Here is a 25578-nt window from a genome sequence, read left to right as displayed (position 1 = left end):
AGGGTCTTCAACTCAAACCAGAACCAGTTCTCCCTCAGGCAAATCCTATCCTCCTCCCCAACTCCCACCTCAAAACAATCCCTCTTCATCTTCTCTCATATCAAACCCTATCTAACTCTCTCCCTCAGAAATGGCTCCGTTTATTTTCCCTCCAAAAGTGCTGTTGTCCAATCAGAGAGAGGTTCCATCCCTCTGGTGGAATTTCTGGGGGACTGAATGAGAATGGTCCGGCTCTGCTGTCCGTCACACTTCTGCCTGACAACAACCAGTACAGGTCATCTGTAGGAAATTTCTGTCCCTGATCACAACCACCAGACCTACTAAAGGCCAATATTTTCAGAGGAAAACCTCAGGATTTGGGAATCCCCACATATCTGCATTGCCTTAGGTTTCACGTTATGGCAGTTCTAAGAGGAGATGGCAAAATCAGGAATTTGAGAGGAGGAGAGTTAGTGGCTACTTTGTTGAAGTTCATTTCAGAAACTAGGAGCCACTTTGGAGAAGGCCTTTCCCAGGAAGGAACAGGGTGAGGGAAATCTGACAAGCCCTTTAAAACGAGTTCATTTCACACGGTCTCAACGCTGTGTCGGTAGGTGACTGTGGAGGCAAATTCTGGATCCATACATCCTTCCACAGTGGGGATCCGAGGCATAGCTAGGGGTCAGGGGGCAATGAGCGCCACACCACAGGGAGTGGCACTACACCTGAGACATGTGTCTCTCCTGGAAGTGATGCGATGACTTGGACGCATGTAGGCTCCGCGCTGCCCACAAAAAGCAATGTGGGTCTGCTGGGTGTTGGAGCAGAACGAGCCTCAGGCGCTGATATTCTGATGCGCCTGGCGCAAGCCCCACCGCCCTGGGTGTTCAAGCGGCTATCTACGCCACTGTCGGGGACATAGGTTTCCAGGTGGGAGTCGACTGTGGTGAGGGTTTGCCGAACGTGCTTTCCTCTTAGAACACTCCCCCCTTTTGTCATGGTTTTGATCACCTTTAAAGTCCATGACACCTTTGCTAAAGGCCGTTCTCCCACTGGAGCACTCATAGGTCAGAGTTTCCCGATTGTCGGTAAACACTACATTCTCTCAAACGTTTATGTCCAGGGGAGGGAATAACACCTCAAAGAAAAACACAGCCAAGAGATAGAGAAACTCAACATCCGGAAGGGACCCAGTTTATTTTGAGATAAGCTATTGCAATAGCGCCAGCGACTCCAAATCAGGATTTCATTTTAAAACAGTTTTGAAAGAAATGTACAGGCATTAGATCATAGAAGTTATACATGAAAGGTAAGGTCACAGGTCAGGGAGCTAAAACTCGTTTTCTGTCCGTTATCTTGGGTGTCCAGGTGTCTTGGAATCTTAGGATTTATATTTCACTCACTTTTTGTCCACGTAGCAATCCTTAGCATTCCATTCTCATAGCTTCCCATGCCTGGAAAACTCAAGGTGAGAACAGTCGGTCACATAAACGTGCTATTTCTAAAACGATTTAAACAGTTGTTAGAATGATAAGGGTATGGGAGTCGGGAGTTCAGAAGTCCACATAGCATAAAAATTCTTACATTACGTAGAGTCCATCACAGAGAGTAGTTGCAGATACAGTGGCACCTCAGGTTACATACACTTCAGGTTACATACGCTTCAGGTTACAGACTCCACTAACACAGAAATATTACCCCGGGTTAAGAACTTTGCTTCAGGATGAGAACAGAAATCGTGTGGCGGTGGCGCAGCAGCAGCAGGAGACCCCATTACCTAAGGTGGTGCTTCAAGTTAAGAACAGTTTCAGGTTAAGAACGGACCTCCTGAACAAATTAAGTACGTAACCAGAGGTACCACTGTATTACAAAAATACATACATTTCATTCAGTGCTAAATTATATGAAAGCTATTGTTTACTTGTTAAATGGGCTAACTAACAGCCTCCGGCCCAACATGATCCAAGGGGAAAGGGAGATTCGTGTCCATCACCATCACCCTGCCTGCTTCAAGCTGCTAGTTGAGTGGCTCTGACCGTGACAGTCTCAGAACTCCTGAGGCACAGATGTGCAGCCCAGCCACAGAGAGGAGGTCCTGGGGCTCAAAGCTTTATTTAATCCTTTATTCCTGCTGCCACAGGAGATAATGTTTTAACTGCACATTGAGTCCTTCAAATAAGCAAGAATGAGGAGGAGTTGTAGCACAATTATCAATAACAAAAACTATACAGGGGTTTCAACGTTACTTTATGTACATAAGATTACTTCACTCTTTCTGTGTCTTATTTGTTCATTTAGTGTAATTACAACAATAGGTGTTATACAGTTGTTCGTATACTACTAATTTAACCATCCCTGCTTCCAAAGCATCACAACTTTCACCCTCTAATTTCCACAATGCTCTATTAGCAACCCAAAAACGCATACATTTCCAACTCTCTCAACTGAAGACCAAACTTCAGCCAACTAAAAGAGCATCAACGTTCCCACCAGCATTGCAGATTCATGTTCTCCACAAACTGCAAGCAGTTCATGACCTATTATATTGCATTTACTATTGTGAGACATTACCTTCATTACTTTAATACATGGGTACAACTTTACATGCAGACACCAGAACAGATATACTCTATGCATTTAACGGCTGATGTATATAAGAATCTCCACTCCAACTGAAGCTCCTTCCACACTCCATGCATTTAAATGGTTTCTTCACATGTGAGTTCACTATTCTTCAGAGATGTTTTCACTCTGACTGAAGTTCTTTCCATACTCCATAAATTTAAATGGTTTCTCCCCGTGTGAATCCACTGCTGTTTTCTAAGTGCTCCACTCTTAGGGAAGCTCTTTGCAAACACAACCCACACATTTAAGTTCATCCCCCCATGAGTGTGTTCGTTGATGTATCTTAAAATGTCCAAATCAACTGCCGCTCTTCCAGCACTCTATAAATGAGTTCATTGATGTATTTTAAAATGTCCCAACTGAAGCTCCTTCCACACTCCATTCATTTAAATGGCTTCTCCCCTGTGTGAGTTCTTTGGTGTACTCTAAGGCTTCCACTTTTACTGAAACTCTTTCCACACTCCATACATTTATATGGTTTCTCCCCTGTGTGAGTTCGCTGATGCTGTCTAAGGCTTCCACTTTGACTGAAGCCCTTTCCACACTCCATACATTTAAATGGTTTCTCCCCTGTATGAGTTCGCTGATGGCTTCTGAGGTACCCACTATCAATGAAGCTCTTTCCACACTCCATACATTTAAATGGTTTCTCCCCTGTATGAGTTCGCTGATGTATTTTTAAATGAGTATTTTGACTATAGCTCTTTCCACACTCCATACATTTAAATGGTTTCTCCCCTGTATGAGTTCGTTGATGTAGTTTAAAATGTCCACTATTATGGAAGCTCTTTCCACACTTCTTGCATTTAAAGGGTTTCTCCCCTGTATGAGTTCGCCGATGTATTTTATAGTGTCCACTTTGAGTGAAGCTTTTTCCACAATCCGTACATTGAAATGGCTTCTCCCCTGTATGAGTTCGCTGATGGCTTTTGAGGTTCCCATTATCAGTGAAGCTCTTTCCACACTCCATACATTTAAAGGGTTTCTCCCCTGTATGAGTTCGTTGATGTAGTCTAAGCTTACCGCATTCACTGAAGCTTTTCCCACAATCCATACATTTAAATGGTTTCTCCCCTGTGTGAGTTCGTTGATGTACTCTAAGGGCTACACTATGAGAAAAGCTCTTTCCACACTCCATACATTTAAATGGTTTCTCCCCTGTGTGTGTTCGATGATGCATTTTAAGGGTTTCACTATGACTGAAGCTCTTTCCACACTCCATACATTTAAATGGTTTCTCCCCTGTGTGAATTCGTTGATGCATTTTAAGGGATCCACTTTGACTGAAGCTCTTTCCACACTCCATACAATTAAATGGTTTTTCCCCTGTGTGATGTCTTTGGTGTAGTCTAAGGTTTTTGGTTGAAGTGAAGCTTTTTCCACACACTATACATTCATATGGTTTCTCCCCTGTGTGAGTGCGTTGATGTATTGTAAGTTTTCCCTTTATAATGAAGCTCTTTCCACAGTGCAAACATTTAAATGGTTTCTCCCCTGTGTGAGTTCGTTGATGTATTCTAAGGGTTACACTATGACCAAAGCTCTTTCCACACTCCATACATTTAAACGATTTCTCCCCTGTGTGAGTTCGCTGATGTATTCTAAGGGTTTTACTTTGACTGAAGCTCTTTCCACACTCCATACATTTAAACGATTTCTCCCCTGTGTGAGTTCGCTGGTGTATTTTATAGTGTCCACTCTGACTGAAGCTCTTTCCACACTCCAAACATTTAAATGGTTTCTCCCCTGTGTGAGTTCGCTGATGTATTTTATAGTGTCCACTCTGACTGAAGCTCTTTCCACACTCCAAACATTTAAATGGTTTCTCCCCTGTGTGAGTTCGTTGATGTATTATAAGGCTTCTATTTATACTGAAGCTCTTTCCACACTCCATACATTTAAATGGTTTCTCCCCTGTGTGAGTTCGTTGATGTATTGTAAGGCTTCCCTTTATACTGAAGCTCTTTCCACACTCCATACATTTAAATGACTTCTCTCCTGTGCGAGTTTGTTGATGTTTCTTAGGAGTTTCAATCCAGTTCAAGCTCTTTCCACTCTCCATAGTTTCAAATGTTTTGTCTACTGGGTGAGTTCATTGATGTTAACTAAGTGCATACACTGGCTGAAGCATATTACACACATTTTAATGTTCTCTTCATTATTCCCAGTGAAACTGCAGATGGCCTCTCAGAATTCGGAATGCCTTCTCTGTTGCTATTTGCGAGTAGAGGGAAAAAAATCCTGTTAGGGTTTCAAAGAAGAAAAAGGAACTTCTTAAAATTAAACATCACGGCCTAGGACCCTCGTACCTACGAGATCGCCTCTCCAGGTATGCCCCACGGAGAGCCTCAAGGTCCATAAATAGCAACACCCTAGTGGTCCTGGGCCCTAAGGAAGTTAGATTGGCTTCAACCAGAGCCAGGGCCTTTTCAGCACTGGCCCCAACTTGGTGGAACGCTCTGCCTCATGAGACCAGGGCCCTGCAGGATCTGATTTCTTTCCGCAGGGCCTGTAAGACAGAGTTGTTCCGCCTGGCCTTTGGTTGGAGCCAATTTGATTCCCGCCCCCTCTTTCCCCCCCTTTTTCCTTTCTCCTCCTGTGATGAGGCTGCATTTTAATATTTTAATGTTTCAATATTTTAATTGTTGTATTTTAATCTTGTTTTTAAGTTGTATTCATTCAGCTTGTTTTTATTATTGCTTGTTAGCCGCCCTGAGCCCGTCCTTGGCTGGGGAGGGCAGGGTATAAATAAAAATTATTATTATTATTATTATTATTATTATTATTATTATTATTATTATTATTATCATCATTATCATTATATTCTCCCCTCCGCTCTGTCCAGGACTCTCTCACTTTCCTTTCTCCTTTGGGGTGGGTGGCCAAAGGAATATGTGTGACACTGAAAAAGCTGAATTCTAACAGTGAAGACTTTCAGAGGAAAATATCTTTTGGAATTATATACCGATTGCATGTAAGATATCAACTGGATTACAAAAGTTGATTATGCGCTTCCTAAATGTGCCCAAGAGACTGATTTTGATGAATTGGATGAATAAAGACAAGTTCCTCTTTAATTAATATTAGTTGTTGTTTTTTCTACGCTGCCCATCTAGCCCCTCTGGGTGGCTTCCAACAGAATATTAAAAACACGATAAAACATCAAACATTAAAAACTTCCCTAAATAGGGCTGCCTTCAGATGGATTGATGATATGACAACACTTACTACGGATGAATGGATTACTTATATACGTAGACTTTGTTTGGATAAACATACTGACATTTGGAATGAGTTCATAGAGAACATAGTAGGTTTCTAATAACCATATATGCAGTATGATAATACGGTAATATTATGGTATTTTTCTCGCTCTTTTATTCCCCCCCTTATTTTCTATAACTGAAATTATATTATTCAGATGTCTACATGTTAACCCTCCAGTAATGGGCATTGTCTATCTAGAGATCTGCACTGGCTCCCAGTACGTTTCCGAGCACAATTCAAAGTGTTGGTGCTGACCTTTAAAGCCCTAAACGGCCTTGGTCCAGTAGACCTGAAGGAGCGTCTCCACCCCCATCGTTCAGCCTGGACACTGAGATCCAGCACCGAGGGCCTTCTGGCGGTTCCCTCATTGTGAGAAATGAGGTTACAGGGAACCAGACACAGGGCCTTCTCGTAGTGGCGCCCGTGCTGTGGAACGCCCTCCCTTCATATGTGAAGGAAATAAGCAGCTATCTTCTCTTTAAAAGACATCTGAAGGCAGCCCTGTTTAGGGAAGTTTTTAATATTTAATGCTGTATTGTTTTTGTTAGATAGTGGGTTGACATAGCAGCCGGCACAGCGATTTCTTCAAGTAGCTCTTTATTAAGATAAGCTGGAATAGAACTGACTGCGAACAGCTCAGCCGGCCTGTATTTATAGGCAGCCGGCTGTCAACATTGTAACCACAACAGCTCAGAGTTCCCGCCTAAACTAACTGCCGCGGACCTGAGTGAAAACTATCTACAGACCTGAGTGAAAACTATATACAGTATCCCCCTGTTGGCCCAGGGTGAAACTACACTACATAACACCCCTCCCCACCGAGATAAGGCGTTAGTTACAATCGTAATGGTTTCCTTATATACAGCACTACGCGTAATGGTTCAATTAGGCACAAAAGCATATCGGTTACATTTCCCATACTTAGACCAACAGTGATACCTGTCCAACAACGTAGTCCTTTAAATGAGTTGGGCGCTTGGAAACTCTGCCAGACCGCCGGGGACTGGTAGCCAAGTCCGGAGGGCCACACAGTTCTCGCTGAGGCTGTGGTGCGACCCTAGGTGGCGTTGGAACCAACTCCCCTGGATCCGCTGCTGTGGGTGGAGCCTCCGCAAGTGGAGTGGTCTGAGTCTGTTCTGAGACGGCTTGGTTCGGCTCCACGCTGGCAGTTTGCGAGGGAGGTGTAGGTGGGGCCTCGCCATCTGTACGTGTCTCTTCTGGAGCCGCAAGCGCAGTTGGGGGCACCTCGGTAGTGTCTAAGTCGCCAACCCTGCGCCTAAGCTGGTCTATGTGCCGTCGCCACAAACGTCCGTCTTCGAGTGCCACCTGGTACGAGCGAGGTCCAGTGACTCCCACTACTGTGGCTGGCACCCAAGGAATGTCCCCCACATAGTTCCGGGCAAAGACCTGGTTTCCTGGGACAAATGACCGTGGTGCGTTGGCACAGCCTGGGGGTTCAGCCACGGCAAAGTCTGGGTGTAGCCGGTCGAGCGGTGACCTGAGGCGGCGGCCCATAAGCAGTTCAGCAGGACTCCTCCCTGTGGCCGCATGAGGAGTGATGTGCTGCACGAACAAGTATTCGGCGACCCGCTCATGCCAGTCTCCCCGGTCCAGGCGCGCCAGTGCCTCTTTTGTCGAGCGCACCATTCTTTCCACTTGCCCGTTGCTGGATGGATGAAAAGGTGCCGTTAGGGCATGGCGGATGCCCAGTCCCAAAAGATACTGCTCAAACGTGCCTGACGTGAACTGCGGTCCGTTGTCAGAGACAAGGACATCAGGACACCCATGCGTTGCAAACAGGCCTCGCAGCACCCGGATGACAGCTTCGGTAGTGGTGGAGGGCATCAGGGCGACCTCCAGCCATTTGGAATAGGCGTCCACCACTACCATAAAGGTCCGGCCGTGAAAGGGGCCAGCCAGATCGATGTGCACCCTCGACCAGGGTGTCTTTGGCGTCTCCCAGGTGTGTCCCTTAGCTGCCGGTGGTGCAGGCCTCGACTCTTGGCACGCCTGACAGGCGGATACCCAGGCAGTGATGGCATCGTCCATATTAGGCCACCAGACGTAACACCGAGCCAACGCCTTCATTTTGACAATTCCCGGGTGGCCAGCGTGCAGAGCCTCCAGGACGCGCTGACGGAGTCCCTGGGGAATCACGACGCGGTCTCCCCACAGCAGACAGCCGCGATGAGCTGAGAGTTCATGTTGTCTGGTTGCGAAGGGCTGGAACTCCGATGCAAAAGGCCCTTGTGGCCCCCCTCCACACCCAGTTGAGCACCCGGCTGATGGTGCGATCCTGGGCAGACGCGGAGGCCACAGTGGCAGCCGATACAGGCGCTGCCGGAAGATCCTCAATCAGAAGGAGCGATGAAGCTGGAGCCGGGTCTTCCACAAATGCTGGGAGAGGGCAAAGGCTGAGGGCGTCGGCATGGCCCATCGATTTCCCCGGGCGAGGGATGAGCCGGTAGTGGTAGGCAGCCAGGAAAACAGTCCATTGCAGCATGCGTGGTGAGAGGACCGGTGGAGTTGGACGATCACCGGCGAGGAGGCCCAGGAGTGGCTTGTGGTCAGTGATGAGGTCAAAAGTCCTGCCATAGAGGTATTCATGGAACCTCTTCACTCCAGCCACAAGTGCCAATGCCTCCTTGTCGAGCTGGCTGTAATTCCGTTCCGTCGGAGATAGTGTCCTGGAAAAGTAGGCGAGCGGTGCTTCTCTTCCATCTGGGAAACGGTGACTAAGGACAGCACCGATGCCAAAAGGTGAGGCGTCGCAGGCAAGGACCAGCGGCCTGGATTCACTGTACTGTACCAGCACACTGTCTGAAGAAAGGAGAGCCTTGACCGCGTTGAAGGCCGCCGTCTCTCGATGACCCCAGGCCCAAGGCGTCTTAGTGCTAAGGAGTCGGTGAAGAGGCTCAGCCACAGTGGCTTTGTGGGGCAGGAACATGTTATAAAAGTTCAGCAGCCCCAGGAATGCCTGCAACTCCGTTTTGTCCTTTGGGGTGGGGGCCTGCTGGATAGCGCGGATCTTGGATGTGGTTGGATGAAGGCCGGAGGCATCGATAAGATAGCCCAGGAACTCTACCTGTGGAACGGCAATCAGGCACTTCTCCCTCTTTACCTTGAGCCCGGCCTCCTGGAACCTGGTCAGCACGGCACGGAGGCGCTCGAACAGCTGCTGGTGTGATTCTGCAGACACCAAGACGTCATCAAAATATGGTACCACGCCCGGAAGCCCTTGCAGGAGACGCTCCATCAGGCTTTGGAAGATGCCAGGAGCCACACTCACCCCGAACTGCAACCGGCGGCAACGGAATGCCCCCCGGTGGGTGACGATCGTCTGGGCTTCAGCAGTGGCATCATCGACTGGCAGTTGTTGATAGGCTTGGGCAAGGTCCAGCTTAGCGAAGACCTTACCCTCACCCAGGGAATGCAGCAGGTGTTGGACAACAGGAACCGGATAAGCGTGCTGCTGAAGTGCCTTGTTGATTGTGCACTTGTAGTCAGCGCAGATTCTCACCGACCCATCTGGCTTGACAGGCGTGACGATGGGGGTTTCCCACTTTGCGTGGTCAACGGGCTCCAAAACCCCTTGGGCGATCAGTTTGTCCAGTTGTTCGTCCACCTTAGCCTTGAGAGCAAAGGGAACCCGGCGTGGCTTGAGCTTGATGGGGGCGACTTGTGGATCAAGGCTAAAGGAGATGGGCGTACCAGTATATTGTCCCAAGGTGCCGTCAAAAACCTCGGCAAAGTCTTTGACCAGACCCTCAGTCTCTGCGTTAGAGATGCAGTTGATGCCGGTGACTTCCAGGCCGAGGGCATCAAACCAGTCTAGCCCTAGGAGGCTTGGCCGCTGACCTTCGACCACCACCAACCGGAGCAGGCCCGAAAAATCCTTGAAGGCGATCCGGAACCGGCCAACGCCTACCACGGGAATGTCGTTTCCCTGGTAGTCTCTCAGGTGTACGCGGTGAGAGTCGAGTTGCCTTTTGGATACTCTGGGTACCAGTCTTTTGATGGTGCTCCATGACACGACGGACAGGGCAGACCCGGTGTCGATCTCCATGTCACATGGAGCTCCTTCAATGAGCACCGTGACGTTCAGCTTGCGACGCGTAGACGAGTCGGTTTGGCCAATCGTGGTTCCAGACGGGCAGCGGCAGTTGGTGAGAGCGAAACAACTTTCCTTGGCAGACTGGAGTGAAGACTTGAACTTGCGAGTCGATGAAGGGGGGGTGTCAGACGGAGCCGATCGGCAGACCTTAGCGATGTGGCCCCTTCTGGAACACCTCCTACAGATGGCGTCTCTGAATCGACACTTGGCACGGGAATGGTCGCCTCCGCAGCCAGCACATTCCGGTTGGCCCTTGGACTTCTGTTGGAGCTTCCTGCGCTCCCGCTTTGTCTGGTGCACGTCATCGTCTTCACTGGAGGATGCCTCATCACTGCTGGCCTCTTCATGATGCACCGGAACTGGCTCCCTAGCAAGACGCGGGCTGCTGGACTTGCGGATCTCCTGGGCGGAGCGTTCAGCAGCTTCTGAGGCCACAGCCTCCTCAATGGCTTTCTGTAGCGTGAGGTCTGGCTTGGCTAGGAGACGCCGTTGCAGATGGATGTCCCGGACCCCGCAGACGATTCGATCCATCAGGGCATCGTCTAAGTCTCGGAACTCACAGTGCATTGCAGCCTGTCGCAGGGCGGTGGCGTAGTTGTTGATTGACTCCCCCTCTGCCTGGTTCCGGTGGTAGAACGCATGGCGGGCAGCAATCTTGGACGGCTTTGGTGCGTAGTGGTTGCGGAGCTTCTCTTGGATCGTGTCCCATGGTGTTGCCTGGACTGCTTCAGGCGCAACCAATGCTCGGGCCGTCTCAAACACCTCAGGTCCACAGAGGCTGAGGAATAGGCCCCGCTTCCGATCCACTGATACTGCTGTCAGCTCGTTGGCTTGGAGGTAGCAGTCGAACCGAGCGAGGTAGGAGTCCCATGACTCAGAGGCTGGCGCAAAGGGCGGTAGAGGCACAAATGAAGCCATGATTCCGATGCCGGCGTGAAGGGCGATGGATGGAACACAGTGCTCTAACCAGAACAGTCAGCTCTGAATTGGTTCTGCCCAGTGATTTCGCTCAGTGATTCGCTCTGTGATTCAGCTCAGTTCAGAGGCTGGCCGCATCTGGCTGTGCTCTGATGTCCATCCAATCCCACCTTCGTCGCCAGTGTTAGATAGTGGGTTGACATAGCAGCCGGCACAGCGATTTCTTCAAGTAGCTCTTTATTAAGATAAGCTGGAATAGAACTGACTGCGAACAGCTCAGCCGGCCTGTATTTATAGGCAGCCGGCTGTCAACATTGTAACCACAACAGCTCAGAGTTCCCGCCTAAACTAACTGCCGCGGACCTGAGTGAAAACTATCTACAGACCTGAGTGAAAACTATATACAGTATCCCCCTGTTGGCCCAGGGTGAAACTACACTACATAACAGTTTTTAACACTTGATTGGAAGCCGCCTAGAGTGGCTGGGGAAACTCAGTCAGATGGGCGGGGTATAAATATTAAATTATTATTATTATTATCATCATCATGATTGTGGGGCCTTTACCCTTGAAGCCCACCAGACTGTGAAAGTGCATACATCTATTCTCACTTGATGCCGATGGACAGTATCACAGGTTGTAACTCACTCTACCAAAAACCAGAAGTAATGAAGATGATTTCAATATATAATTGATATATAAATCCCAAAAGCATTTTCACAGCATCCTCCATGTACCACAATTATTAGCACAGGTTAAAGGCTAATGGACATATTATGGCTCATGTTTTTGTGGGCTGTGTACACACCTGAAGGTGTTGAATGATTGGTTAAGGACCCTGTGCGAAAAGCTGGTTTCAAGCTGGGAGAAGAAATGGAAGCCCCCCCAGGTGAGGTCCCTCCCCTTTCTGTGTGAGACAAGGGTTAAGATCTACCTTTGAGACAGTGTTAGAAACTGATATATGAAAGCTAGCCGCTAAAAGGAACATTCCACAACAACGGAATGTCTAGGCTGCAAAAAACAAATCCATGCTTCTTCTGCCTGCTCCCCTAATATTCTTAAGATGGTCTCTTCTCCAGAATTCAGAGAGTGGCTGGAAGTGGGGAGGCAGAAAAGCTCCTCCTTTCCTTCCACTCTGCAGTTTTAATCTGAAATCTTAGGTGCAGTACTGTGCCCAGAGCTCAGAAACTGCTCGTGCTAATGAAATTCTTATCTGTTCTTATCTTCCCAAAGGATGCTTCTATTCATTCCCCAGCCCCCCCCCCAAACATCCACTGTCCCCCTACTTTCCGGAATCTCCCCTGCGCCCTTGGACCAGCTCCCCCCTCGACCTGCACGCCCAAGGTCTCCCCAGCCATAGCTGTCAACCTTTCCCTTTTTAAAAGGGAAATTCCCTTATTCCGAATAGGATTCCTCGCAAGAAAAGGGAAAAGTTGACAGCTGTGTTAATAACCATAATAATTTATTATTTATACCCTGCCCATCTGGCTGGGCTTCCCCAGCCACTCTGGGCGGCTTCCAAAAGAATATTAAAATACATCAAATATTAAAAGCTTCCCTAAACAGGGCTGCCTTCAGATGTCTTCTAAAAGCCTGGTAGTTGTTGTTCTCTTTGACATCTGGTGGGAGGGTGTTCCACAGGGAAGGCGCCACTACCGAGAAGGCCCTCGGTGCTGGACCTCAGTGTCCGGGCAGAACGATGGGGGTGGAAACGCTCCTTCAGATATACTGGACCAAGGCCATTTAGGGCTTTAAAGGTCAGCTCCAACACTTTGAATTGTGCTTGGAAACGTACTGGGAGCCAATGTAGGTCTTTCAAGACCGGTGTTATGTGGTCTCTGCAGCCGCTCCCAGTCACCAGTCTAGCTGCCGCATTCTGGATTAGTTGTAGTTTCCGGGGCACCTTCAAAGGTAGCCCCACTAGAGCGCATTGCAGTAATCCAAGCGGGAGATAACCAGAGCATGCACCACTCTGGAGAGACAGTCCACGGGCAGGTAGGGTCTCATCCTACGTACCAGATGGAGCTGGTAAACAGCTGCCCTGGACACAGAATTGACCTGTGCCTCCATGGACAGCTGTGAGTCCAAAATGACTCCCAGGCTACGCACCTGGTCCTTCAGGGGCACAGTTACCCCATTTAGGACCAGGGAGTCCTCCACACCTGCCCGCCTCCTGTCCCCAGAAACAGTACTTCTGTCTTGTCAGGATTCAACCTCAATCTGTTAGCCGCCATCCATCCTCCAACCTCCTCCAGACACTCACACAGGACCTTCACTGGTTCTGATTTGAAAGAGAGGTAGAGTGTTCCCCACTCCATCTGCATCCTCTCCATCTGCAGGGGCCTCGAAAGAAGAGCAGGGAGGGGGGAGAAGCAGAAGAAGAAGAAAGGGGGGTGGGTCTCTATCCAGGCCTCTCTCGCTTCCTTAAACCCTTGCGTGGACCACAGTTCTCAACCTGTGGGTCCCCAGATGTTGTTGGACTACAACTCCCATCATCCCTGAGCTCTGGGGTGATGGGAGTTGTAGTTCAACAACATCTGGGGACCCACAGGTTGCGAAAGGCTGGCTCCGTCTCTACCGCCAAAAGGGCGCACACGACACGGATGCGCCTCTCGCTACACGCGCGGAGCCAGGCACGCCCCGGGGATCCCTGCCTGGGAGAAACAGGAATCCGCAGCGTCGGCGTCACGTCTGAGGCCTCGGTTCAAACACAGCCCTGCTTGGGGACGGGGGCTCCCGCAAGGACCCCCTAATGGTGGGCACCGCATTTCAATTCCAGCACAGGCGCCAGAAAGAGGGGGGGGGGAGAGTGCAGGGCAGCTGAGCATCTCTTGCCCCCCTCCAGGAAAACGCATGTTGGGGGGGGGTGCGCGAAAAGAGACCGTGCAATGCAAACCCTGCAAATGTTGGGTTGGCAGCTGTATTGCACAGATCCAGGCCCCTGTCGCTGGGTTTTTTTTGGAGGGGGGTCTCTTTGCCGTTCCCACCCACGCCCCTTTGCTGCATCTTTACCTCTTTGTCTTCTCTGGCCACCCGATCCTTTGTTCGCTATTCCGATTACCTTCCTTGCAATATGAACGCGGAAGGAGGGTGTGTTGTCCACTGATACCCCCCTCCTCCTTTTTAAGCCTCCCTCGGGAACCGGACGTGACGGCGCTGCCTTTTGCCTCTTCCTCTTTGGCCTCCGTTGGGAAATCGCAACACGCCCCCCCCCCCCATAGCTGTCAACTTTTTCCTTTTCTTAAGGGAAATTCCCTTATTCCCAATAGGATTCCTCGCAGGAAAAGGGAAAAGTTGACAGCTATGCCCCCCCCTCCATGCTCCATTTACCGTGGGGGCCATTGCTGCAGGCTGATCGAGATTAAAATTGGGTGCTGGGGGGGGAAGTACCCCCTCCCCCCAGTAAAGCAGCTCCCCCCCCCTGCACTTAGGGTCTGCACATGGTTGGAGTCGGACGGAGCGGGTCTCCTCCCCACAGCGGATAATTGAAAATGGGGGTGGGGGGGTTTGCCCTCTTTTAGCGTCGGAGATCGAACCTGGGGCTTCCCTATACATGCAAAGCATCTCCTCTGTCATTGAGCTGCCCCCCCGCAAAGGAACTGACTTTGACCCCCTCCAGCAAAACGGGCAGAACACCACCGGCCTACTTTGCAGGGCGCAGTGGCGTAGCGTGGGTTGTCAGCACCCGGGGCAAGGGAAGTAATTTGCGCCCCCTAACCCGTGGATTTTAGCAGGGGGCAGAGAGCTGCGAGTGCGAGCGCGCCCCCCCGAGATGTTGCGCCCGGTGCGGCCGGCCCCCCTTGCACCCCCCCACGCTACGCCACTGCAGGGCGACACTCCCCTTGGAAAATGGGTGTCACAGTGGCGGGATTCCCCCCCCCCCCAATTTTCAGAGTTAGATGTAAACCTGTGTCACCTTCAGTTCCAGGAGTAGTTTTTTCCACAGGTGGGGGCTGTGGGTGGGTCTCTTTCCGCGCCGCTACCGGGGATCGAACCTGAGACCTGGTCACAAAAGAAATGGGGATTTTTGTTTGCAGGGAGGGCGGATCTCCTGCCAGTCCCCCCCCCCCCTTGGTCAATGAGCTCCGCTTCCTAGAGAGGCAGGAAGTTTGTGGTGGCAGGGGTGGGGTGGGGTTGTAGAGGCTGAATGGAGGGGAGGGGTCTCCATGCACATTCCCAGGCAAGGAGGAGGCCTGGAGAGGAGAAAGAGGTGCTGCGTATTTGGGGGTGTTTCGGGGTTGGTGGGGGAGGAGAGGGGAAAGATTCGCTTTCCTTGCACCTGAATCTGCAAGCAGCTGGCGGGGGGGAGGAGAGAGGGAAAGGATTCCCTTTGCAAAGTCTCCCCGCTCCCACTTTTCCCTCTTGGGATCTGTAGTCCGCCTCCCAAGTGGATCTCGTTTCTTCGGGAAGCACTGCTGTGCAGCCCAGCCTCATGCATGTTTACTCAGAAGTAAGTCCTGCTCTGTCCGTCCTATCTAATAGCGCTCTGTTTATATCTGCAATCGCCCTCCACTCGCCCCCTCCCTCCGCTCCTTTGCTAAAGCCCCCTTGGGGTGGGGAGATAGCAGCGGGGAGGAAGGCTTTGGCGCACTAGAAGCAGCCCCCTATATGGGGGGGGGCCTTGGTGAGCTGCTTTTGCATCCCCAGAGCTGGAGAGCAGAGTCGCCTTTGGGTTGCGGGAGATGGAGGAGATTTTGAATCGGAGGTGGGGCTGTAAAAGGTAAAGGGACCCCTGACCATTAGGTCCAGTCGTGGCCGACTCTGCGGTTGCAGTGCTCATCGCGCTTTATTGGCCGAGGGAGCCGGCGTACAGCTTCCGGGTCATGTCGCCAGCATGACTAAGCTGCTTCTGGCAAACCATAGCAGCGCACGGAAACGCTGTTTACCTTCCCACTGGAGCGGTACCTATTTATCTACTTGCACTTTGACATGCTTTCAAACTGCTAGGTTGGCAGGAGCAGGGACCGAGCAACGGGAGCTCACCCCGTCACGTGGATTCGAACTGCCGACCTTCTGATCAGCAAGTCCTAGGCTCTGTGGTTTAACCCACAGTGGCTGAGGAGCAGACAGAATGCTAAAGGAAGTCGGCCTTAGATAGAGTTTGGAAGGGGACCCCCAGATGTCATCTAGTCCAACCCCCAGCAATGTAGGAATCTCAGCTAAAGCATTCAGGACTGATGGCCCTCCAGCCTCTGCTTAGAAAAATCCGATGAAAGGAGGAGAGCCCACTACCTCCAGAGGGAGATGGTTCCACTGTTGAACAGCTCGTATTGTCAGGAAGTTCTTCTTCCTGGTGTTATCCACAATCTCCTTCATTGTAACTTGATGCCATTGGTTCGAGTCCTACCCTCCAGAGCAGGACAGAAACAAGCACGCACCCTCCTCCACGTGACAGCCTTTAAGATATTTGACAATGGCTATCCCATCTCCTCTCAGTCTCCTCTTTTCCAGACTAAACATAGAAGAGTTTGGAAGAAGAAGAGTTTGGATTTGATATCCCGCCTTTCACTCCCTTTAAGGAGTCTCAAAGCGGCTAACATTCTCCTTTCCCTTCCTCCCCCACAACAAACACTCTGTGAGGTGAGTGGGGCTGAGAGACTTCAAAGAAGTGTGACTGGCCCAAGGTCACCCAGCAGCTGCATGTGGAGGAGCGGAGACTCGAGCCCGGTTCCCCAGATTACAAGACTACCGCTCTTAACCACTACACCAAACTGGCTCTTCAACCATTCCTCATAAGGTTTGGTTTCCAGACCCTCGATCATCTTGTGAGATTCCTTAGCAAGAAAGAGGCTGCTTTTGGAAAGAGTCAAAGGGAAGCAAAATGTGGGTTTTTGGGGAGGGGGAAGCCCCCCCAGCTCCCCTTTCAGAACTTGTAGATGGGGGGGGGGGCTGATGGACTGTGGTTTCCTTGGAACGAAGGAAAGAGTCTTCCTGAGGTTGCTCATGTTGAGGGGGGAGGCAAATGGGGAGGAGTCCCTGCTTCAAAACAGGGGGGAAGGGGCAAATTTTGGATTTCTTGGAGCCTGAAAAAAAAACCTGGTCAGTCTCCCTCTGCTAGGCAAGGAAAATGGGTGCATGGATGGCAGTATTTGAAATTGATTGGGATCTTAAGGGCACTTTAAAAATCCTCATGGTGAAAGACCGGAGGAATTAAATAAACGCCCATTCCCCAGTTGGACTCAGGGGGAAGAAATATATTACCCCCAGCTGATTTTGATGCTGTCTCCAAAAAGAGGCTTCTCTAGACATCCTCTGGGAAGTTTGTTGGGGGCAGATGAAAGCCAGCGTGGGTGGGCATGGGGGAGGGATCTGGCCCCCTTGCAGGACTGGCACAGCACAGGGGTGCTGAAGGTCTTTCTCCTCTGTTGCTGCCAGCCTCACTCCTGCCCAGTCTCCTCACTTGCCTTGAAAACATTCAGGTTGGCAGGAGGGCCTTGTAATGCTATAGGCTGCGCAAGATGTACATGCATATGTACATTCCTTAGAGCAGTGTTTTTCAACCTTTTTTGGGCAAAGGCACACTTGTTTCATGAAAAAAATCACGAGGCACACCACCACTGTGTGCGGAGAGGGAGATGTCAGAGCGCCACTGCTCTCTATGGGGAATCGGATGAGAGTGGACCGCCTGTCCGTGTCAGCATCGCCCTAGAGCCAGTGCGCCGACTGGACTCATGCACCTCAACCCCGACTGGGCTAGGCGAGCTGGGTAGCACCGCCAGAGACCTCCTTTCTCACAGGAACAGGTCACAGTGCTGTGGACTCACAGCTTAGAGCTGAGAGCACCGGATTCACTGTCTCAATGATACAGTCGTTGCGCAGCAGAGTCTTGCAGAGTATAAACCACTCGGAGAGCAGCTCTGTAGAATATCTTCCTTTTATTCTGTAACTACAACTATGATACAAAACTATATACAGAGCTGAATATTCTAAGCATAAATCAATGCTACACTGAGAGTCTGCAGCTGCTCTTTGCAGCAACCTAATCTCTAGGATCTCTAACACTCTCACTCTCTCCGATACACTGACTGACTGACTCTCTCTCACAGACACAGATATGTTGCTGGGCAGAATAAGTAGATAGGCAGGACACGCCTCCTCTTCTCTGGAGAGTCAGCAGAGACCATCAGGAGATGGTCAGGAGATTCTTGGGTATGGGAGGGGTGAAATCTCCTCAGTCCGCTCTCATCCGATCCCATCCGATCTGATCTCCACCCAGGACGGATGGAAAATAGGGTGGACACAGTCCAGCGCCCGCCTAGTGGGCGAAAATTTGACTTTTTTTTTAAAAAAAAAATCTTTCGAATTTTTCAATTTTTCCCACGGCACACCAGGCAACATCTCGCGGCACACTAGTGTGCCACGGAACAGTGGTTGAAAAACACTGCCTTAGAGCAGGGGTCTGCAACCTTTAAGACAAAAAGAGCCACTTGGACCCGTTTCCGAAGAAAAAAAAACTGGGAGCTGCAAAACTCATCATCATAAAAATAACTTTTTTGTCACTTTTTTATTATTTCTTTGTTTGACCCCTCAGAATTACTCCTCCTCATAGAAATAAACGTTAAATTAACAAGTTACCTTTTTTTGTGTGTGCGTTCTTCACTCCCCTTCAAAACTGACCAGAGTACATGCCCCCTTTCAATGCAGTGACCAGCGTACATGCCCCTTACAATGTAGTGGGCGGGTGGACGGGAAGGTGACGTCGGGACGGTGTGTGACTAACGCACGCACCGCCCCCATGCGACATCACAGCCAGTACAGCGCCCGCCACAGTGGGGAGTGTCGGGACGCACAATGCGCCTCCTCCCCTCGCTAGTATCCACCCCGGAGCCACGGCTAAGGTGTAAAAGAGCCACATGCGGCTCCGGAGCCGCGGGTTGCAGACCCCTGCCTTAGAGGAAGGCCTGGGGCGCCATAGTTCGTCAGCATGCCTCCATTCCCCAAACTACAATCCCCTAAAAACTGAAGCAACTTTTAATCTCATGATGTTCATGACATCCTTCCCGTTCCCTGTCTCTTCCCTGCAGGCCCAGGAACGGCCCCACTTGAGAGCTGCTCCCTGCTTTGAAGTGCATCGTGGCAACACCTGAGAGTGTGTCCCAGTTTACGCCTCTCTTCCCCCTGTCTTCCACAGGCAGTGCAATGGCCTCAGAGGCACCGTTTGGACCGTCTCTTCCTAGGGGTGGGATGGAAAGAGGTGCCAGGCAGCTCACTCAGGTAGGGAAAGAGTATTGGGTGTGGGGAAGGAGAGAGGAGAAGAGGAAGAGAGGAGGACAAACCAGCCTCCCTCTGTGTTGCGTGGGGATGATGGAGATCTAAGAGCAGCTCTGTCTTCTTCCTCTTCTTCTTCTTCCAGGCCCTCTTGACCTTTGAGGAGGTGGCTGTGTTTTTCACGGAGGAGGAGTGGGCTCTGCTGGATCCTGGCCAAAGAGCTCTGCACAAGGAAGTCATGGAGGAGAATTATGAGATGGTGGCCTCTCTGGGTAAGGGCAGATTTTTATTTATTAATATTTATTTATTTTTATTAAGTACTTTTATTTTGCTTTAAACAAATACATATAAATATAGACAACCAAAATTACAAAAGAAAATTCCTTAATAATAATAATAATGAAAAAAACTAAAAACTACAGAAAATATCAAAGTACATGGGTAATGATGCATTTTTATCCCTCTTGCCTGTTATATGTGGAAGGTGTCAACCAGCTCTTTGTGCCATTTATTCATGCAGAGTAGGAATAATTTAAGAAGAATAGCCTGTTTGGGTCCCCATTTTTGCAGATGTACCCTACGATATTTGCAACTTTGTTCTCTGAAACAGCACCGGTATATTCACACGCACACCCCTTGTGACAGTGGGGACCACAAGGCCCTCTCCTGCTCATGTTGTGTGTTTTTATAGGATCTGGGTATGGTCATCCCTCCTCTTTGCCTTTGCGGTCGTAGATACGGATTGATTTGAAACGGCCAGGTGATTTGTGGCCAAAAGTAGCTAATATTATTGCTTTCCTTGGTAGAATCAGACCTCAGTTCCTGTTGGGAAGAAAGACAAGATCCATTTCTCCTGGTCCCTAAAGAAGGGGAGATATCAGAAGGTAGGTGTTTAGCTGCATTTTGGGGTCCTTTTTTTCCTCTGGAAAGAGAGAGAGCAGAAGCCTGTTGCCTTTATGTCCTGCTTCTGGGCTTCCTGCCAGCATCTAGTTGGCTCCTATAGGACTCTGGGCCTAAATAAGACCGGGGGGGGGGCAGCCCATGGGACTCCACCCCCGCCCCAGTTACCGCTGTCCCCAGGCCATGATCCATGACCACCTCTGCTTCACATCCTCCTTGAGTCCTTTTTTTCCTTCCTGGGTTGTGTCCTTGAAATCTGAAGGTGTTTCTTGCTTGCCTGGGTGGAAGAAAGAGAAGGGTGTGTGTAGAAACTGCTCCTGTTCAGAGGTTGCATTTACATTTGTTGTTACATCCAGTTCTGCCTCTGGTCCCACAGAGTGCGAGCACCTGGCCCTCAGGCTGTAAAAAGCTGCCTGCACAGGGTCCAACTGGGTTTTCTTCTAAAGAGCAGAGACGCCATCCAGTCTGAGGTTTAAATTTAAAATAGCCTCCGCGTTGCCTCTGAGGTTAATGTACAGTGAGATCCTCTTCCCAAGTGCCAGGTGGATTCTGCTGGGACCATGCGCCCTTCTTCTATCCCTCAGACGGAGTGTTAAGATCTTGCCTTCCCCTTATTTTGGGAAGGGAGCCATGGCAGTAGTAGGGCTTGGCATGCCTGGGTATTTTGCACTCGGAATTCACTGGCTGCTTTGAAAACATTTCCCAAACCAGACTTCATCGCTTGGGTGGAAGGAGACAATCCAATTGGATGGTGCTCAGAGAAAGGGGGGAGATAATCAGACACAGCAGTGCGAGGTGACAGCTTGTGTGAGGTGGAGCAGGAATGGACTTGTTGTGTTGTCTTGAGAAATTAACTTCAGATTCAGCTGTGTGGGGAGATAAGTGGGGGACGTGTTTGAAAATGGTAGAAGAGGCAGAGAACAGGGCTCGATTCTCAATGGGAGTCTCTGCTTCTACCTTGCAGTTTGAACATTTTCTTTTTCTTCCACCCCCAAAATAGGTAATGGGCAGAGGAGAGAGAATTATGAGGAGCCGTCAGGAAATGTGGAGCATAAAGTAGGGAAAGAGACATTTCTAAATCAACTGTCACGCCAAAAGCATGTAGGCAGAAACGTGTCAAATAATGGGAAAAGGAAGTCTTCCACTACTCAGGACATTGGTGTCCATGTAACCCTGAACTCTCAGGAGGAATGCACAGGAAGGAGTAGTGTGGAGTGTGAAAAGAGCTTCACTCAGCGTGGAAGCATTAGTTTACATCAAAGAACCCAAACGGGGAAGAAAGCGTTTCAATGCACAGAATGTGGAAAGAGCTTAAGCAGTGCTGGTAACCTTATTAAGCATAAAAAAACCCACAGAGGGGAGAAACCATTCAAATGCATGGAGTGTGGAAAGAGCTTCAGCCAGAGTGGAAACCTTATTGCCCACCAAAGAATCCACACTGGGGAAAAACCATTTAAATGTATGTTGTGTGGAAAGAGCTTCAGTCTCAATCACCATCTTACTTTACATCAAAGAACCCACACTGGGGAGAAACCGCATAAATGCATGGAGTGTGGAAAGAGCTTCTGTACAAGCAATTTGCTTATCGGACATCAAAGAACCCATACTGGGGAGAAACCATTTAAATGCATGGTGTGTGGAAAGAGTTTCAGTCTCAATCACCATCTTACAATACACCAAAGAGTGCACACTGGGGAGAATCTGCATAAATGCATGGAGTGTGGAAAGAGCTTCAGTTATAGGAGTGCACTTACTTTACATCAAAGAACCCACACTGGGGAGAAACCATTTAAGTGTATGGAGTGCGGAAACAGCTTCAAACAAAGAAGAAGCCTTATTGCACATCAAGGAACCCACACTGGAGAGAAACCCTATGAATGCATGGAGTGTGGAAAGAGCTTCAGTTGTAGGAGTGCAATTACTGTGCATCAAAGAGCTCACACCGGGGAGAAACCATTTAAATGTATGGATTGTGGAAAGAGCTTCAGTCGGAATGGAAGCCTTACTACACATCAAAGAACCCACACTGGGGAGAAGCCATTTGAATGCATGGAGTGTGGAAAGAGCTTCAACCGGAGGACTGCACTAACGGTACATCAAAGAGAGCACACTGGGGAGAAACCATATGAATGCATGGAATGTGGAAAGAGCTGCAGTTGTAGGAGTGAACTTACTTTACACCAAAGAACCCACACGAGGGAGAAACCGTATGAATGCATGGAGTGTGGAAAGAGTTTCAGTTGTGCGAGTGCACTTACATTTCATCACAGAGCCCACACTGGGGAGAGACCATTTAACTGCATGGAGTGTGGAAAGAGCTTCAGATATAGTGGAAGTCTTACTGTACATCAAAGAGCCCACACTAGGGGAAACCATTAAAATGTATAGAGTGTGGGAAGCGCTTCAGTGGGAGTGAAGACCTGGCTGCATCTGAGAACACACAGGGGAGAACGCCTCTGAGTGGTTGGAATATGAAGAACAGTAAATGCAGCAAACTTGCTTAACACAAGAATTTACAGAGGGAGAAACAAATCGAGATTCACTGAGTGTAAACAGCACTTCACTAGAAACTGAAGTATTTACCACACATGGAAGAACCATAACAGGGAAACTTGAGTGTAGAAACAAGCATCTTGTGGCACCTGAAAATCTATGATGATAGGTTTTGTTGCCTCTAAGAAAAATAAGAAATTCCTAGCACTGCCATGCTAATTGCGCAAGATGGTCTCCCCATTCTGCCTAATGCCTTGGCCATCTGGCATATTATAATTAATGCAGTAAGCGGAGAAGGAAAGGAGGCAAAGTTTAGCCACTTGGTCAGAGGTGTGGTGAAAGGCATTGGACTGCTGCTATCGCCCTTTCTCTGAGTGAAACTCTCATGTGTCTCAGATTTCACCCATCAAGTATTCAGAGTCCCCAAGTGGCTTAGAGTGCCTAGTTGGGAAATGTGATATAACTGACTCTGGCTTTTTATTTATTTATTGCATCAGTCTCTCCACATAGGGAAAGAATCACAGGCCAGTCCTTCCAAAGGGATGGTGGTGCCAGACCTTAAAACCTGTGCTGCTTTGTTTTGTAATCTGTTCAACCCGTTTTCTTGCTTTCCCCCTATCTTTTATTCTAAATAAAGTTTCACGATCCGAACAGCTCTTCAGTTTGCCCTGTTGCTGAAGCTCTTTGGGATACCATCTGCTCAGATGCACATCAAATATCAACGTAAATGATGCTTAGATTAAAGCAGCTGTATGTGTGGCCTCCGTATTAGAACAGCGTGGCCCACATCTTTGAGCCCTCCCACCTACTTCCCAAAGCTGGGAAAGTGCTAACTTGGCTTTGGGAAGGAGGTAGGAGGACTCTAGGACCCTGACACAGCCCTTACACCTCTTTTTGGAGCCCAGCACCTGTGATTTATGGGGTGTCATGACACCCACCAGTGGAAGACAGGTGTCTGGTGTGCTCTGGTCCATGGGGTCACGAAGAGTCGGACACGACTAAACAACTAAACATCAACACCACAAGGTTGGAGTCGGGGCAGGTGGAGGAAAAAGGGACGGTCCAGGCAAGGGATGGGTGAGTAGTTTCCCCAAAAGTCCTTAACATACTTTCTATGCAAAAAATGGCACCCAGACTTTTTTGTAAAGGTAAAGGGAACCCTGACCATTAGGTCCAGTCGTGGCCGACTCTGGGGTTGCGGCGCTCATCTCGCTTCATTGGCCAAGGGAGTCGGCGTACAGTTTCCGGGTCATGTGGCCAGCATGACTAAGCTGCTTCTGGCGAACCAGAGCAGCACACAAAAAAGCCGTTTACCTTCCCGCTGGAGCGGTACCTGTTTATCTACTTGCACTTTGACATGCTTTCGAACTGAGGTGCTCACAAATGGAGAATCTTTAGGCACAAAACACGCCTGGCGCCCTGCTAATTTCAAACCCTGGTCAGAGTGCTCACCTTACTTTACATCAGATAACCCACGCTGGGGAGAAACAAAATTAAAAAATTCCTTTCAGTAGCACCTTAGAGACCAACTAAGTTTGCATGCACACGAAAGCTCATGCCGATAACAAACTTAGTTAGTCTTAAGGTGCTACTGGAAGGATTTTTTAAAATTTTGTTTCAACTACGGCGGACCAACATGGCTACTTACCTGTAACTAGAACTATGGGGAAAAACAGTTTAAATGCATGGAGTGTGGAAAGAGCTTCAGGTGGAGAGGTAACCTTACTATGCTTCACAGAACTGACAACTGGGGTAAACCATTTGAATGTATGTAAGTCACCTATAAGTTCCAGTGCAGGTAATGCACAAATCCAGTAATGAATAATAAGCAATAATTGATAAAGGCTAATTGGACAATTAAGCAAAATAAAGTCATAAAAAGCAGGAACAAATGTTATTAGCTTATAAAGAATGAGTCCCCAAACACCACAAACTGAATCTGTACAGAATTAAGAATTCTGTTTTTTCTTTTTCTTTTTTGGAGTAATTTTTATTAGAATTTGAAGAGGGCGTGAGAAGGAATAAAGGGGGAAAGGGAAGAGAAACAGGGAGGAAAGGGAAAGGAAAGAAAGAGAATAAAGAACTTGCGATTCTTCATCTGTCAGCTGTATATAAACATTATTCAACTCATCCACTCCAATGTAACGCCCAACTAAACTACTTTCGATAAACCAACATTATAAAGATTCTTATTTTTGTTTTTGGACAGGGGGACATTTTTTTAATGCACTTTAACGCACTCTGTGAGCACAGCCTGTCCCACAAGCTGCTTCAGCTGAGTTTCCTGCATTGCAAGGGGGGTTGGACTAGATGACCCTTGGGGTCCCTTCCAACTCATAAGATTCTATGATGCCCCACAAGGTGGTTAAGTTAGTTTCTTGTTTCCTGCATTGGTGGCTGATGCTCTGTCCTTTTCCCCCAGAGTCTGTCAGCTACTAGAAAAGGTAGTAATCCCGGGTTTGTGAGATTTGAGTAAGGTCTGTGATGAATAAAGCCAAGGTTACATCTGACACAGGACCACCTCCATGTTTTCCAGCCCCAAAGCGTCGGGGGGATTTTGGTCAAGGAGTTGTTGGGCCACGGATTTGTGTAGTATCGTCACTGCCAGAGACTTGTATGGTGTTGTGGATTGTGGTTACATTGGCAACCATTTTGTTCCCTCTGTGTGCTGAGGGGATTCAAGGAGGTTCCCTCAAACCGTGGTCGTCATGGAGGTTAGTGAGTCAGTTTTCTTCAGAAACAAAAAAAAGGGGATGAGGAGCCTGGAGAGGAATCCCAGAGAGTTTCCAGAGATGTTTGTGTGGAGCAGTGGCGTAGCGTGGGGGGTGCTAGGGGGGCAGGCCGCACCGGGCGCAACATCTGGGGGGGCGCGCTCGCTGCCTCCGGAGTCGCCGAAGAGCCTCGGGCGCAGGCTGTAGCAGAGCCGCATGTCTCGCGGAACCGACGAGCTGTGCGCGCGTCCCGGCTGAAGGCGCCCGGCAGGCAGCGGCTCTCAGCGCTCGCCGCGGAGGACGCGCCAGGCAGCCCCTCCTCACAGCCCCGCCTCCGCCGCTGCTGCTGCCGCTGCTGGGCCG

General features: G+C 49.4%; 2 protein-coding genes across 6 annotated transcripts; one reads left to right on the top strand and one right to left on the bottom strand.

The window, feature by feature from the left end:
- Positions 1-1142: 1142 nt before the first annotated feature.
- On the bottom strand, positions 1143-14964 carry LOC308580691 (uncharacterized protein). 4 transcript variants are annotated; one of them, XM_081182712.1, is made up of 2 exons: positions 14820-14964; positions 1143-4818 (listed from the first exon to the last, which is right to left on the bottom strand). In XM_081182712.1, exon 2 carries the CDS (start codon positions 4664-4666, stop codon positions 2987-2989), a length of 1680 nt encoding a protein of 559 aa, XP_081038838.1. In that variant the 5' UTR covers positions 4667-4818; positions 14820-14964; the 3' UTR covers positions 1143-2986. The 4 variants fall into 4 exon arrangements, with proteins under 4 accessions (XP_081038838.1, XP_081038841.1, XP_081038839.1 ...); XM_081182715.1 differs by having other exon boundaries at positions 1143-4845; positions 14820-14953; XM_081182713.1 differs by lacking the exon at positions 14820-14964 and adding an exon at positions 13916-14033.
- Positions 14965-15089: 125 nt separating this feature from the next.
- Positions 15090-25014, top strand: LOC308580702 (uncharacterized protein). Of its 2 annotated transcripts, XM_081182750.1 has the most exons (5): positions 15090-15353; positions 18928-19117; positions 19257-19383; positions 19918-19995; positions 21012-25014. In XM_081182750.1, exons 2-5 carry the CDS (start codon positions 19043-19045, stop codon positions 22388-22390), a joined length of 1659 nt encoding a protein of 552 aa, XP_081038876.1. In that variant the 5' UTR covers positions 15090-15353; positions 18928-19042; the 3' UTR covers positions 22391-25014. The 2 variants fall into 2 exon arrangements, with proteins under 2 accessions (XP_081038876.1, XP_081038877.1); XM_081182751.1 differs by lacking the exon at positions 18928-19117.
- Positions 25015-25578: the final 564 nt, after the last annotated feature.

The sequence above is a fragment of the Podarcis bocagei genome, assembly GCF_964188305.1.
Source record: "Podarcis bocagei genome assembly, chromosome: 2".
Classification (NCBI taxonomy): Eukaryota; Metazoa; Chordata; class Lepidosauria; order Squamata; family Lacertidae; genus Podarcis; species Podarcis bocagei.
The sequence above is the reverse complement of the archived record's forward strand: the minus strand, read 5'-3'. Positions and strand labels throughout refer to the sequence as shown.

What these genes read in the sequence shown, in the direction of transcription:
- LOC308580691 (XM_081182712.1), bottom strand. Translation starts at nt 4,666, where the DNA reads ATGGAGAGTGGAAAGAGCTTGAACTGGATTGAAACTCCTAAGAAACAT.
- LOC308580702 (XM_081182750.1), top strand. Translation starts at nt 19,043, where the DNA reads ATGGCCTCAGAGGCACCGTTTGGACCGTCTCTTCCTAGGGGTGGGATG. An exon ending in GTGCCAGGCAGCTCACTCAG is followed by an intron (nt 19,118 to 19,256) that starts GTAGGGAAAGAG and finishes TTCTTCTTCCAG; the next exon opens with GCCCTCTTGACCTTTGAGGA. An exon ending in TGAGATGGTGGCCTCTCTGG is followed by an intron (nt 19,384 to 19,917) that starts GTAAGGGCAGAT and finishes TTTCCTTGGTAG; the next exon opens with AATCAGACCTCAGTTCCTGT.